Consider the following 13,279-nt stretch of genomic DNA (forward strand, 5'->3'; position numbering starts at 1 on the left):
GTTTATGGTTTCCTAGAAACAAGTGGGGCTCAGATGACCTCTTTGGCTCAATTTACCCCATTCTCCCCTATACCTGAAGCGAATATGGCTGTGAGAAAAATCCCATGCAGCCTTGTTTACAAAATTTCACACGGGAATGTGAGATGTAATCTATACCTTGATTAGGCTCTTAGAAATCCTCATTATGGAGTTGAATGATTTTTTATTTGAGCATCATTATTTCTATACAGCCAACACTCTCTTCTCTTGTTCTGAACTTCTAATGTGAGAGGGGCAGGTGTGGCTTCGTGACAATGATCAGAAGAGCAGCTGCACACTGATTTGACAGCTCCAACGCAATTACACCTCCAACCCTGACAAACCATCAGCTATGTGGGTGTCGGCTATCGCCGGTTAATGCTTGATCTGATGGAATTTAGGCCTTAGTCAGACTTTCAGTACCGTCAGTATCCCCTGGCTGGTTGTCCTTCTCATTCAGGCAATAACTCTAATCAATGATAACTTGCAGTATTACTCATGACCAGTGGTTAAATTGAGCACGAGCTACCTGGAGCCAGGCCCCTGCACCTTGGCATGAAAAGTAGGAAAAGGGTACAATAAACCAGCGCTATGGCCAGTGTTGGGATTGAGCCAGGGTGTGGACATGAAGCTAGGTTAAGTGTTCGGGTTATGGCCAGTGTTGGGGTTGAGCCAGGGTGTGGACATGAAGCTAGGTTAAGTGTTCGGGTTTTGGCCAGTGTTGGGGTTGAGCCAGGGTGTGGACATGAAGCTAGGTTAAGTGTTCGGGTTATGGCCAGTATTGGGGTTGAGCCAGGGTGTGGACATGAAGCTAGGTTAAGTGTTCGGGTTATGGCCTGTGTTGGGGTTGAGCCAGGGTGTGGACATGAAGCTAGGGTTAGAGTTATGGCTAGGGTTTAGCCAGGGTGTGGACATAGGAAATGAAGAAAGTGTGGAGAGACATGGCAGATGACAGTGAGCATGGCTCAACCCTAATCCTAACCCTCCCCCCAATAGGGCTCCTCCACCTCTGAGTTCCCAATTCAACCACTGTTCATGACCAGAAGGCCTCTTTTTGCATGACCTCTCTTTCTGCTTCTGCTGAATGAGACAGACATTGTCAACACAGACAGAATAACAACATGTTCACAGGTATTTTTGCAGTTAGTTAGACCATTAAGGCAAACAAACACCGCACTGGGCCCTCATAATAGCTAGCTGCTGTTTGTGAATGGTCAGACTGGGCAGTAATGCTGTCCTGTACTGTAGGCTACTGTGGCCTCGTCCTCCTCCTCCCGTCCAGCAACATAGGTCTTCAGGGCTCAGAAGCGAATCTCCACATCCGCCCTGCCTGTCTCTTTATGAAAATCATGTGTCTTGTATAATCCTCTTTTCTGGACAGTTTCTCGTCTTCTCTCTCTCTCGCTCTGTTTCCGCTGCAGGCCTGAGCCTTCTTGACTGATAGCTCTTCAGACAGGAACAGTAAAACCCAGAGAGGAATGTCTTATATATTTTTATAATCAGAGCATGTTGCACACCCTGGGATAATGTACTGTACTGAATAGTGAGCTGAATGCCTCAGTATCTTTTATACCTGTTCATACATACAGTACCTGACTTGGCTATGACAAGGATTTCTTTCTGCCCAGGTGACACTAAATGTGACATACAGTACATGAACTGTGTTATAGACTGAAATGTTAACATTGACCGGAGATGTGTCTGTGCTACACAGAGGGAGGTTGAGGTCGTGGGAAAAGTGTAGAAGTTTAGATTAGTGATACAATTAAAATAACAGCAATAAACAGGCTAGTCTATATAGTCTATTCAAACACTGTAGCCATAACTGAGGTGCTTGTGGCTTACTCACAAACAAACTGCAGAGTGAAGAAAAAAAACACACATTTGGCCAAGACGTTTTATTAGCTGAAAACTTTATCCCACCACCTCTCCAGTTAGATGAAAGGCCAGGCTCAGCAAAGTGTAAGGCCAGACGAGTGTAGTCTGATCCATGTGTAACAGGGCCAGCCTGCTAACTACTACTATAAGGCCACAGAGGAACACTGTCCTCCATCATGCCTGTCCTGTCCTGCTTCTTGGAAAGAATCTGAAGGCAAATGATTATGACTCTCTCTCTGTGTGTGTGTGTGGGTGTGTGTGTGTGTGTGTGTGTGTGTGTGTGTTTTGTACCACATACACATTCTGCAGACATACACATGCATGTGGTGTGTCTGTGAGTGACAGTGACATCATTGGAATTGACAGTACTCCTGGGTACAGTATGTCAGTCTCCAGCCTGCATGCACACACACACACACACACACACACATAACACGTTTTCAGACAGCTGTAAAATAACTTTATTCCTGACCATAAACCACATCTGTTATTTTTAAATTACAATATTAATCCTTTTTAACAATAAAAAAAGATTTATTTGTGAATTGTATCTCTGCACTGCCAACAGCAATATCTGTCTTCCACATGTTGCAGAGTCCCGGTTTGTCCCAGTCTCTCTCATATAGTCCCAGCATGGTGTGGTTTTTCAGCCCCCCCCCCCCCCCCCCCCAGTCCCTCTCTGCATCTCTCCAAGGTGTGTGTGTGTGTATGTGTCATGTAGAGTGGATGGGGAATAAATTAAGCTGGGGTCCTGGGCCTGAAGCCCACTTCCTATTCCTCAGTGCACAGACCACTCCGCCCCTCACCAGGCAGCCAATGGAATTCGCATCTCAGCCTGCTGTTATGCTATTAGCCAGCAGATAGCCAATGAGAAAGAGCACCGAGCGGAGCAGTTTAGTGTGTATCCAGTTGGTTGGGTCTTTGAGTGTGAGTGTGTGTGTGCAGTGCACATGCCTGTGCAGTGTGTGTCTGTCCAGGTGTGTGTGTGTGTGTGTGTAAATCTATGTGTATGTCTGTGTGTAAACAAGTCTATCTCTTCTTCCTCAGAGTTCGTCTCGTGTGGAGCGGGCAGCGGGTGGAGGTGAGTCTCCCGTCACACTGTTCTGGGCCACGGTGTGGATGCGGCCTTGCTGTTCTGTCTTCCTGGCATGCTGGTGCTGGCGGTCCCAGTCGGTGGCGGTGGCCTCGTCGTCCCAGATGGTGGAGGTCTCTGTGTCGCTGACGTAGCCTGGCTCGCCCGTGTAGTGGGTGGGGTAGAGGAGGAGGGGTTCCACGGAGAAGGCCTTCAGGTCCCGAGGCTCAAAGTGAGACATGAAGTCAGAACTGATGGAGAGAGGGGGAAGAGGGTTATATGACACGTCATCAAAGAGAATCACACACTAAGGGAGAGAGAGAGGAGGACATAGTAAACTGTCATCAAAGTGCATTTTGTGCACCATTCAAAATGATAGAGGTGTACAGAAAGGAGAGGGTCATGTATGGTAATTCAGCCCTGCAGAATCAGCACCACTTGGTCAAAGTTAAGCATGGCGAGAGATTGCATCACAGAGAGGTCAGAAACACACAATCAGAGAGCACTCTACCCTGCTACTATGGCGGAGCCAGAGAGTTGTAGAGGGGTGCAGAGAGGGAAGAGGAGCGAGACACATCAGTTTCAATCAGTCAGGCCCCGTCAGCTAGAGGTCAGCTGGTAAAGGTCAGCCCCCCTGCAGCCATTTAGACAGTGCCAGCAAAGAGAGTAACCTGATGCCTTTATTACTTCCCAGGGAATTGAACCCTGAGAGGCAGGACTTAGTCTGAGGGTTAGATCCTCTCAGAGTTGGCAGAGGAGAGACTGCAGGGCATCCCTAACCTACTTTCTCTCTCTCTCTCTCTCTCTCTCTCTCTCTCTCTCTCTCTCTCTCTCGCTCTCTCTCTCTCTCGTCTGTATTTTTGTAGTGATTTATACTCTCACACAAACAGACATGCACACACACACTTTGAAGCACACACGCATACAAACTAATACACAGAAGCACGCATGCGCACACACGGATACACACCCATATACATACACACACTCACTCCTGCGTATTTATATAGCAATACACACACATCTACACCCCACCCTCATACTGAGCTCTGGATCAATGGGAATCCTGTCCCTCTCACCAGCAGCAGGAAGAGACATTCCGGACCCACATTCCTCCGAGAGGCAGAGCGAGGGAAAGAGAGAGAGAGAGGGGAGGACAGAGGGGAAAGGGCAAAGAGGGGTAGGGGAGAGTGAGGGAGAGAGAGGGGGAGGCAGAGTGGGGTAGGGGAGAGAGATGAGAGAGAAAGGGAGGGAAAGCAAGGGAGGGAGGGAGAGAAAATGGGCAGGGGAGCAAGGAGAGGCAGAGGGCAGGGTGCAGAGACAGAGAGTACCCATTTATCCCTGGGAACAATCCCTGGCCTGTGTATCAGGGACTCACTCTGTACAGGAGAGAGAGAGGGGGAGACAGAGGTGAAGAGAAAAAGAGAGGGAGAGAAAAGAAGAGTGCCAGAGAGTGAGATGGAGTGAGGGAAATGGGTTGAAGAGAATGCGTGAGGGAGAGGATGCCTGGTTGCTCTTTAAAAGTGCTTCGCTCACCATCTTAAATAAGCATGCCCCATTCAAAAATGTAGAACTAAGAATAGATATAGCCCTTGGTTCACCCCAGACGTGACTGCCCTTGACCAGCACAAAAACATCCTGTTGGGTTCTACATTAGCATCGAATAGCCCCCGCGATATGCAACTTTTCAGGGAAGTCAGGAACCAATATGCGCAGTCAGTTAGGAAAGCTAAGGCTAGTTTTTTCAAACAGAAATTTGCATCCTGTAGTACTAATTCCAAAAAGTTTTGGGACACTGTAAAGTATATGGAGAATAAGATCACCTCCTCTCAGCTGCCCATTGCACTGAGGCTAGGAAACACTGTCACCACCGATAAATCTATGATAATCAATCATTTCAAAAGTTTTTTTTTTTTTTTACGGCTGGCCATGTTCTCCACGTGGCTACCCTTACTCTGCACTACCTGCAGCAACTTGCCCAAGCCCCATCCACTTCTCCTTCACCCAAATCCAAACAGCTGATGTTCTGAAAGAGCTGCAAAATATGGATCTCTACAAATGAGCTGGGCTAGACAATCTGGACCCTCTCTTTCTAAAATGATCCGCCCAAATTGTTGCAACCCCTATTACTAGCCTGTTCAACCTCTCTTTCGTATCGTCTGAGATCCCCAAAGATTGGAAAGCTGCCGCGGTCATCCCCCTTTTCTAAGGGGGAGACACTCTAGACCCAAATAGTTATAGACCTATATCTATCCTGCCCTGCCTTTCTAAAATCTTTGAAAGCAAAGTTAACAAACAGATCACCAACCATTTCGAATCCCACCGTACCTTCTCCACTATGCAATCTGGTTTCCGAACTGGTCATGGATGCACCTCAGCCACGCTCTAGGTCCTAAACGATATCATAACCGCCATCGATAAAAGACAGTACTGTGCAGCCGTCTTCATCGACCTGGCCAAGGCTTTCGACTCTGTCAATCACTGCATTCTTATTGGCAGACTCAATAGCCTTGGTTTCTCAAATGACTGCCTCGCCTGGTTCACCAACTACTTCTCAGATAGAGTTGTGTGTCAAATCGGAGGGCCTGTTGTCCGGACCTCTGGCAGTCTCTATGGGGGTGCCACAGGGTTCAATTCTCGGGCCGACTCTTTTCTCTGTATATATCAATGATGTCGCTCTTGCTGCTGGTAATTCTCAGATCCACCTTTACACAGACGACATCATTCTGTATACATCTGGCCCTTCTTTGGACACTGTGTTAACAAAGCTCCAAACGAGCTTCAATGTCCTACAACACTCCTTCCGTGGCCTCCAACTGCTTTTAAATGCTTCCGTGGCCTCCAACTACTTTTAAAACTAAATACATGCTCTTCAACCGATTGTTGCCCACACCCGCCCGCCCGACTAGCAACACTACTCTGGACGGTTCTGACTTAGAATATGTGGACAATTACAAATACCTAGGTGTCTGGTTAGACTGTAAACTCTCCTTCCAGACTCACATTAAGCATCTCCAATACAAAATTAAATCTAGAATCGGCTTATATATTTCGCAACAAAGCCTCCTTCACTCATGCTGCCAAACATACCCTCGTAAAACGGACTATCTTACCGATCCTTCGGTGATGTAATTTTCAAAATAGCCTCCAACACTCTACTCAGCAAACTGGATGTAGTCTATCACCGTGCCATCCTTTTTGTCACCAAAGCCCCATAAACTACCCACCACTGCGACCTGTATGCTCTCGTTGGCTGGCCCTTGCTACATATTCGTCGCCAAACCCACTGGCTTCAGGTCATCTATAAGTCTTTGCTAGGTAAAGCCCCGCCTTATCTCAGCTCACTGGTCACCATAGCAACACCTACCTGTAGCACGCACTCCAGCAGGTATATTTCACTGGTCATCCCCAAAGCCAAAACTTTCTTTGGCCGCCTTTCCTTCCAGTATTCTGCTGCCAATGACTGGAACGAATTGCAAAAATCTGAAAAATCACTGAATCACTGAAAATCACTGAAAATGGAGACCTAGAACTCCCTCGCTAACTTTAAGCATCAGCTGTTAGAGCAGCTTACCGATCATTGTACCTGTACATAGCCAATCTGTAAATACAACACCCAACTACCTCATCCCCATATTGTTATTTATCTTCTTGCTCTTTTGCCCCCAATATCTCTACTTGCACATCATCATCTGCACATCTATCACTCCAGTGTTAATGCTAAATTGTAATTATTTTCAACTCTATGGTCTATTTATTGCCTTACCTCTCTACTCTTCCACATTTGCACACACTGTACATAGCTTTTTCTATTGTGTTATTGACTGTAAGTTTGTTTATGTGTAACTCTGTGTTGTTGTTTTTGTTGCACTGCTTTTCTTTATCTTGGCCAGGTCGCAGTTGTAAATGAGAACTTGTTTTCAACTGGCCTACCTGGTTAAATAAAGGTTCAATTTAAAAAATATCTTTTAAAAAATGAACTCTGAAACACCAATAAGGAACACCACTCACCATACCACAGAGCCTATATCAGGGATGGACCCACGGACCAAAGATAAAAGCATATAAATTAAAAACTCAGTCGAGGTCTCAACTTACTGTTGAGAGTTAGAATAATAGAATACACATGGTGCAATTTCTAAATTTGGTTATGCGTCAGCAGTCACTTAATTAGCCCATGTCAGCAAAAAATAAAATAAAAGATTGGTCAGTTAGCTGGCTGCTAGACTATCTAAACTTGTAGAAAGTGTGTTTGATTTACCGACCGGGGTGGGGCCCATTGATCATATTAAAAATGGCAAACATTTTCCTCCACCCTAAGGCAAAATAAAACGGCACATTTTTCTCTCCTCCCCGCCTGTCGCCCTGTCTGTGTCAGCCACAGTGAAGACAGCCAGTCCCTTACTTGGGGTGTTTGTTGAACATGACGGGGAGGAACTCATCAACAGGTAGCATCTTGCTGAAGGCCTGAGCAGCCAGCAGCTTCCTGGCACCCTGCGCTGACAGAGCATAGCCCAGCGTCCAATATGAGTAGTCCGCCTCCACCAGGTTATTAACCCCTTCCACTGAACGCTCTGGCTGACGCACTTGCATACGCTTACGCCCCACATAGCTGTATGAGAACAGAGGGAGGGAGAGAGAGACAGAGGGAGGGAGGGAGGGTGAGTCAATTCATTATACATAAGCTCACAATTAATAATAACACATCATAACAATGCTACTTGTAGACATCGTTCTTACATGAGATCCCAGTCCAGCTGGGCCTTCTCTACTTCCTCCATGATGGTCATCATTCGCCTCTTAAATCTGGGCTCAAACCTCACATCATCCTCCAACACCAGCACCTTGGAAAGACCACGCTCCACCAACTGACAACAGCACAGAGAATAGGCCTGGAGTCACAAATATGCAATAGCACACAACCACTATTGGCATCGACAGGCTGCAATGGATAGGGTCAAACGCTTCAAGTGCCTCTTCACAGAGGACCTGACATGGACCAATCATAGCGATACTGTGGTGAAGAGGGCGCAACAGTGCCTCATGGGCCCTCAATTCTCAAGTTCTACAGCTGCACCATTGAGAGCATCTTCACCGGCTGCATCACTGCCTGGTACGATAACTGCACTGCCTTCAACCGCAAGGCTCTACAGAGGGTGGTGCGGACGGCCCAATACATCACTGGGGGCGAGCTTCCAGCCCTCCAGGACATCTACACCAGGCAGTGTTTGAGGAAGGCTCATAAGATCGTCACGGGCTCCAGTCCCGAGCCATGGACTGTTCACTCTGTTACCATCTGGCAAGCAGTATTAGAGCATTGGGTCTCGGTCCAACAGGTTCCGAGACAGATTGTACCACCAGGCCATCAGACTGCTGAACAGCTAAACCTATACTACCGTTCAAAAGTTTGAGGTCACTCAGAAACGTCCTTGTTTTTGAAAGAAAAGCACTTTTTTTGTCCATTAAAATAACATCAAATTGATCAGAAATACAGTGTAGACATTGTTAATGTTGTAAATGACTATTGTAGCTGGAAACGGCAGATTTTTTATGGAATATCTATCTACATAGGTGTACAGAGGCCCATTATCAGCAACCATCACTCCTGTGTTCCAATGGCACGTTGTGTTAGCTAATCCAAGTTTATCATTTTAAAAGGCGAATTGATCATTAGAAAATCCTTTTGCAATTATGATAGCACAGTTGAAAACTGTTGTTCCGATTAAAGAAGCTGGCCTTCTTTAGACTAGTTGAGTATCTGGAGCATCAGCATTTGTGGGTTGGATTACAGGTTCAAAATGTCAAGAAACAAAGATCTTTCTTCTGCAACTTGTCAGTGTATTCTTGTTCTGAGAAATGAAGGCTATTCCACGTGGTCACTTAGAAACAGGGAAGTTTCTAAGTGACCCAAAACTTTTGAACGGTAGTGTAGCTGTCTCCCTGCACAGGCCTGCACCTTAGAGACACATTTCTCTGACTCTCCACACATCCAACCCTTACACACAAGCACACACACAACCACCCATAAACAAACACACAGAACACAGACTCCCACACACACACACACACACACACACAATCAATGCAGCTGTTCTATTATATATAATTTGTTCAACTGCGCGACCAACACACTACCCACATTCTATTTGTAAATAGAGTCATACTTGACACATTCATTATCTACACTGCAGATCCTCTTGTGTACATATCAGGCTACTACTATTTGTTAATTTTTATATCTATCATGGATATTGATTATAGTACTACAATGTTGAGGGAGCTGGCACACCTTTTATACCTGCTATAAACTGTGTATGTGAGTAATGATATTTGATTTGATTTAGTGAGGTTAGTTGAGCGCACCTGTACCCAGGCGGAGTGGTGGCTGAGGAAGCAGCCTATCTCTCCTCTGGTTAGAACACGGCCAGAGTATGGGTCCTGATAACCTGGAATCATCTCTATACCTAACGCCTGCAGTTGAGAAGTGTTCAGAGCCCTGAGAGAGAGAGGGAAGGAAAGAGAGAGAGAGAGCGAGAGAGTGAGCGAGAGAGAGAGAGGAAGTGAGGGATTGGGATCGATGAACAGAGAACTAATGTAAACCATAGTGTCCCATGCAGCTGTGCAGTCCTGTGTATGTGTATGGGTGAGACCTACTTGCCATCCACTGCGTCAGTAAGGGTGGCCTGCAGACCCAGAGAGGTCATGGTGCTCAACATTCTCTGTCTCCTGTCCAGACGACGTTTCAGATTGATCAGGAAGATCTGAGACGGAGGGAGGGAGGGGGCAGAGAGAGGGAGGGAGCAATCAGTAGGAAGGCAGAGTAGGAAGTAGGGGGATAGACATGGGGTAGTGGAGGAAGGAAACAGATGTGAGGAAGAGCAGGAAAGGGAGGGGAAGAAATGAATGTCACATCAAAGAAAGACGGAGAAACTCACAATATAAACCAATTCCTCTAAACAGTCTGGGCCAGTGTCTTACTGTACCTCATCAAAGCCCATCTTGTCCTGCGGCATCTGGGGATTGTACAAGTACTCTGAGGGCGCTATGTTGTGGTCAACTGTTAACACATTAAGAGGAGTCAGAGTTAGAGTTAATACAGGGTTAATAGTGAGTTAATACAGACAGAGGAGTCAGAGTTGGAGTTAATACAGACAGAGGAGTCAGAGTTGGAGTAAATGCAGACAGAGGAGTCAGAGTTGGAGTTAATACAGACAGAGGAGTCAGAGTTGGAGTTAATACATGCAGAGGAGTCAGAGTTGGAGGTAATAGAGACAGAGGAGTCAGAGTTATAGTTAATACAGACAGAGTCAGAATTAATTCAGACAGATGAGTCAGAGTTAATACAGAGTTAATACAGACAGAGGAGTCAGAGTTGGAGTTAATACAGGGTTAATACTGAGTAAATGCAGACAGAGGAGTCAGAGTTGGAGTTAATACAGACAGACGGTGTCAGAGTTAGAGTTAATACAGACAGAGGAGTCAGAGTTATAGTTAATACAGACAGAGTCAGAATTAATTCAGACAGATGAGTCAGAGTTAATACAGAGTTAATACAGAAAGAGGAGTCAGAGTTAGAGTTAATACAGACAGAGGAGTCAGAGTTGGCGGTAATACAGGGTTAATACTGAGTAAATGCAGACAGAGGAGTCAGAGTTGGAGTTAATACAGACAGACGGTGTCAGAGTTAGAGTTAATACAGAGTTAATACAGACAGAGGGTGTCAGAGTTAGAGTTAATACAGACAGAGGAGTCAGAGTTAGAGTTAATACAGACAGAGGATGCCAGAGTTAGAGTTAATACAGCAGCGTGGAATCAGAGAGAGTATTTCCTCTAGGGTCACACTGGTTTATTTCCCATTCCCATAAGCAGAGAGAAAACTGTGGGAGGGTGAGGAGGAGGAAGGAAAAAGAGAGAGAAATAGAGAGCTAGTAAGGCACTGCAACAGGCTTTAGGTTAAGGGATAAGTTCAGACTTAAGGATAGGTTTTGTGTGTTGTCAGAGAAGAGGCTAAATTAAAATGGGAGAAAACAGAGATGAAGGATCCTTTTGAAGGAGAGGTAGAAATCTGACAAAGTAAAAGAGGCATTTATTTTGATTTAGAAAGTAGTGTGTGTATGTATGTATGTATGTATGTATGTATGTATGTATGTATGTATGTATGTATGTATGTATGTATGTATGTATGTATGTATGTATGTATGTATGTATGTATGTATGTATGTATGTATGTATGTATGTATGTATGTATGTATGTATGTATGTATGTATGTATGTATGTATGTATGTATGTATGTATGTATGTATGTATGTATGTATGTATGTATGTATGTATGTATGTATGTATGTATGTATGTATGTATGTATGTATGTATGTATGTATGTATGTATGTATGTGTGTGTGTGTGTGTGTGTGTGTGTGCTTACTCATGGCCTCAGCGATAGTGTGTGTGAAGCTCTCCTTCTCCTCGTCAACATTCTGTGAGGCCTTCAGAGGAACGGGCAGGAAGCCATAGTGTTCTCTGTTACACACATACATCTGGACATCTGTCAACACACAGTAACACAGAGTAAATCTAAAACACACTGATACACACATACATCTGCACATCTGTCAACACACAGTAACACACAGAGTAACTCCAAAACACACTGATACACACATGCACCTGGACATCTGTCAACACACAGTCACACAGAGTAAATCCAAAACACACTGATACACACATACACCTGGACATCTGTCAACACACAGTAACACAGAGTACATCTAAAACACACTGATACACACATACACCTGGACATCTGTCAACACACAGTCACACAGAGTAACTCCAAAACACACTGATACACACATACACCTGGACATCTGTCAACACACAGTAACACAGAGTAAATCCAAAACACACTGATACACACATACACCTGGTCATCTGTCAACACACAGTCACACAGAGTAAATCCAAAACACACTGATACACACATACACCTGGACATCTGTCAACACACAGTAACACAGAGTAAATCCAAAACACACTGATACACACATACACCTGGTCATCTGTCAACACACAGTCACACAGAGTAACTCCAAAACACACTGATACACACATACACCTGGACATCTGTCAACACACAGTCACACAGAGTAAATCCAAAACACACTGGCACATCTGGATATCTGGAAAGAAACACTACTACACCCAAAAACCCTGTAACATGATTGTACAGTGCCTTCAGAAAGTATTCAGAACCCTTGACTTTTTCCACATTTTGTTACATTACAACCTTATTCTAACGTTTTCCCTCATTAATCTACACACAATACTCCATAATGACAAAGTGAAAACAGGTTTTTAGACATTTTTGCTAATTTATTAAACATAAAAAACTGAACAATTCCATTTACATAAGGATTCAATCCCTTTACTCAGTAAAGTGCTTTGTTGAAGCACCTTTGGCAGTGATAACAGTCTCGAGTCTTCTCGGGTATGACGCTACAAGCTTGGCACACCTGTATTTGGGGAGTTGCTCCCATTCTTCTCTGCAGATCTTCTCAAGCTCTGTCAGGTTGGATGGGGAGCGTCACTGCACAGCTATTTTCAGGTCTCTCCAGAGATGTTTGATCGGGTTCAAGTCTGGGATCTGGCTGGGCCACTCAAGGACATTCAGAAACTTGTCCAGAAGCCACTCCTGCGTTGTCTTGGCTGTGTGCTTAGGGTCGCTGTCCTGTTGGAAGGTGAACCTTCGCCCCAGTCTGAGGTCCTGAGCTCTCTGGAGCAGGTTTTCATCAAGGATCTCTCTGTACTTTGCTACATTCATCTTCGCGTCAATCCTGACTAGTCTCTCAGTCCTTGTCGCTGAAATGATGATGATGATGCCACCACCATGCTTCACTGTAGGGATGGTGCCAGGTTTCCTCCAGACGTGATGCCTGGCATTCAGGTCAAATAGTTCAATCTTGGTTTCATCAGACCAGAAAACCTTGTTTCTCATGGTCTGAGAGTCTTTAGGTGCCTTTTGGCAAACTCCAGGCAGGCTGTCATGTGCCTTTTACTGAGGACTGGCTTCCATCTGGCCACTCTACCATAAAGGCCTGATGGGTGGAGTGCTGCAGAGATGATTGTCCTTCTGGAAGATTCTCCCTTCTCCACAGAGGAACTCTGGAGCTCTGTCAGAGTGACCTTCGGGTTCTTGGTCACCTCCCTGACCAAGGCCCTTCTCCACCGATTGCTCAGTTTGACTGGACGGCCAGCTCTAGGAAGAGTCTTGGTGGTTCCAAACTTCTTCCATTTTAGAATGATGGAGGCCACT

At 45.3% G+C, this 13,279-nt stretch overlaps 1 protein-coding gene across 1 annotated transcript in view; it reads right to left on the reverse strand.

Annotated features, from left to right (window-relative positions):
* Positions 1–2,339: 2,339 nt before the first annotated feature.
* The window catches only part of LOC109897892 (procollagen galactosyltransferase 2-like), a 30,441-nt gene continuing 19,501 nt past the window's right edge, over positions 2,340–13,279 (reverse strand). Inside the window, exons 6-12 of the mRNA XM_020492540.2 lie at positions 11,393–11,512; positions 9,952–10,025; positions 9,623–9,729; positions 9,332–9,464; positions 7,709–7,836; positions 7,374–7,580; positions 2,340–3,219 (exon numbers count right to left, since the gene is read on the reverse strand). Coding sequence (XP_020348129.1) covers positions 2,940–3,219; positions 7,374–7,580; positions 7,709–7,836; positions 9,332–9,464; positions 9,623–9,729; positions 9,952–10,025; positions 11,393–11,512 — 1,049 coding nt within the window. The 3' untranslated portion in view covers positions 2,340–2,939. The remainder of the gene's footprint in view (positions 3,220–7,373; positions 7,581–7,708; positions 7,837–9,331; positions 9,465–9,622; positions 9,730–9,951; positions 10,026–11,392; positions 11,513–13,279) is intronic.

Source organism: Oncorhynchus kisutch, linkage group LG10 (assembly GCF_002021735.2).
Source record: "Oncorhynchus kisutch isolate 150728-3 linkage group LG10, Okis_V2, whole genome shotgun sequence".
Taxonomy (NCBI): Eukaryota; Metazoa; Chordata; class Actinopteri; order Salmoniformes; family Salmonidae; genus Oncorhynchus; species Oncorhynchus kisutch.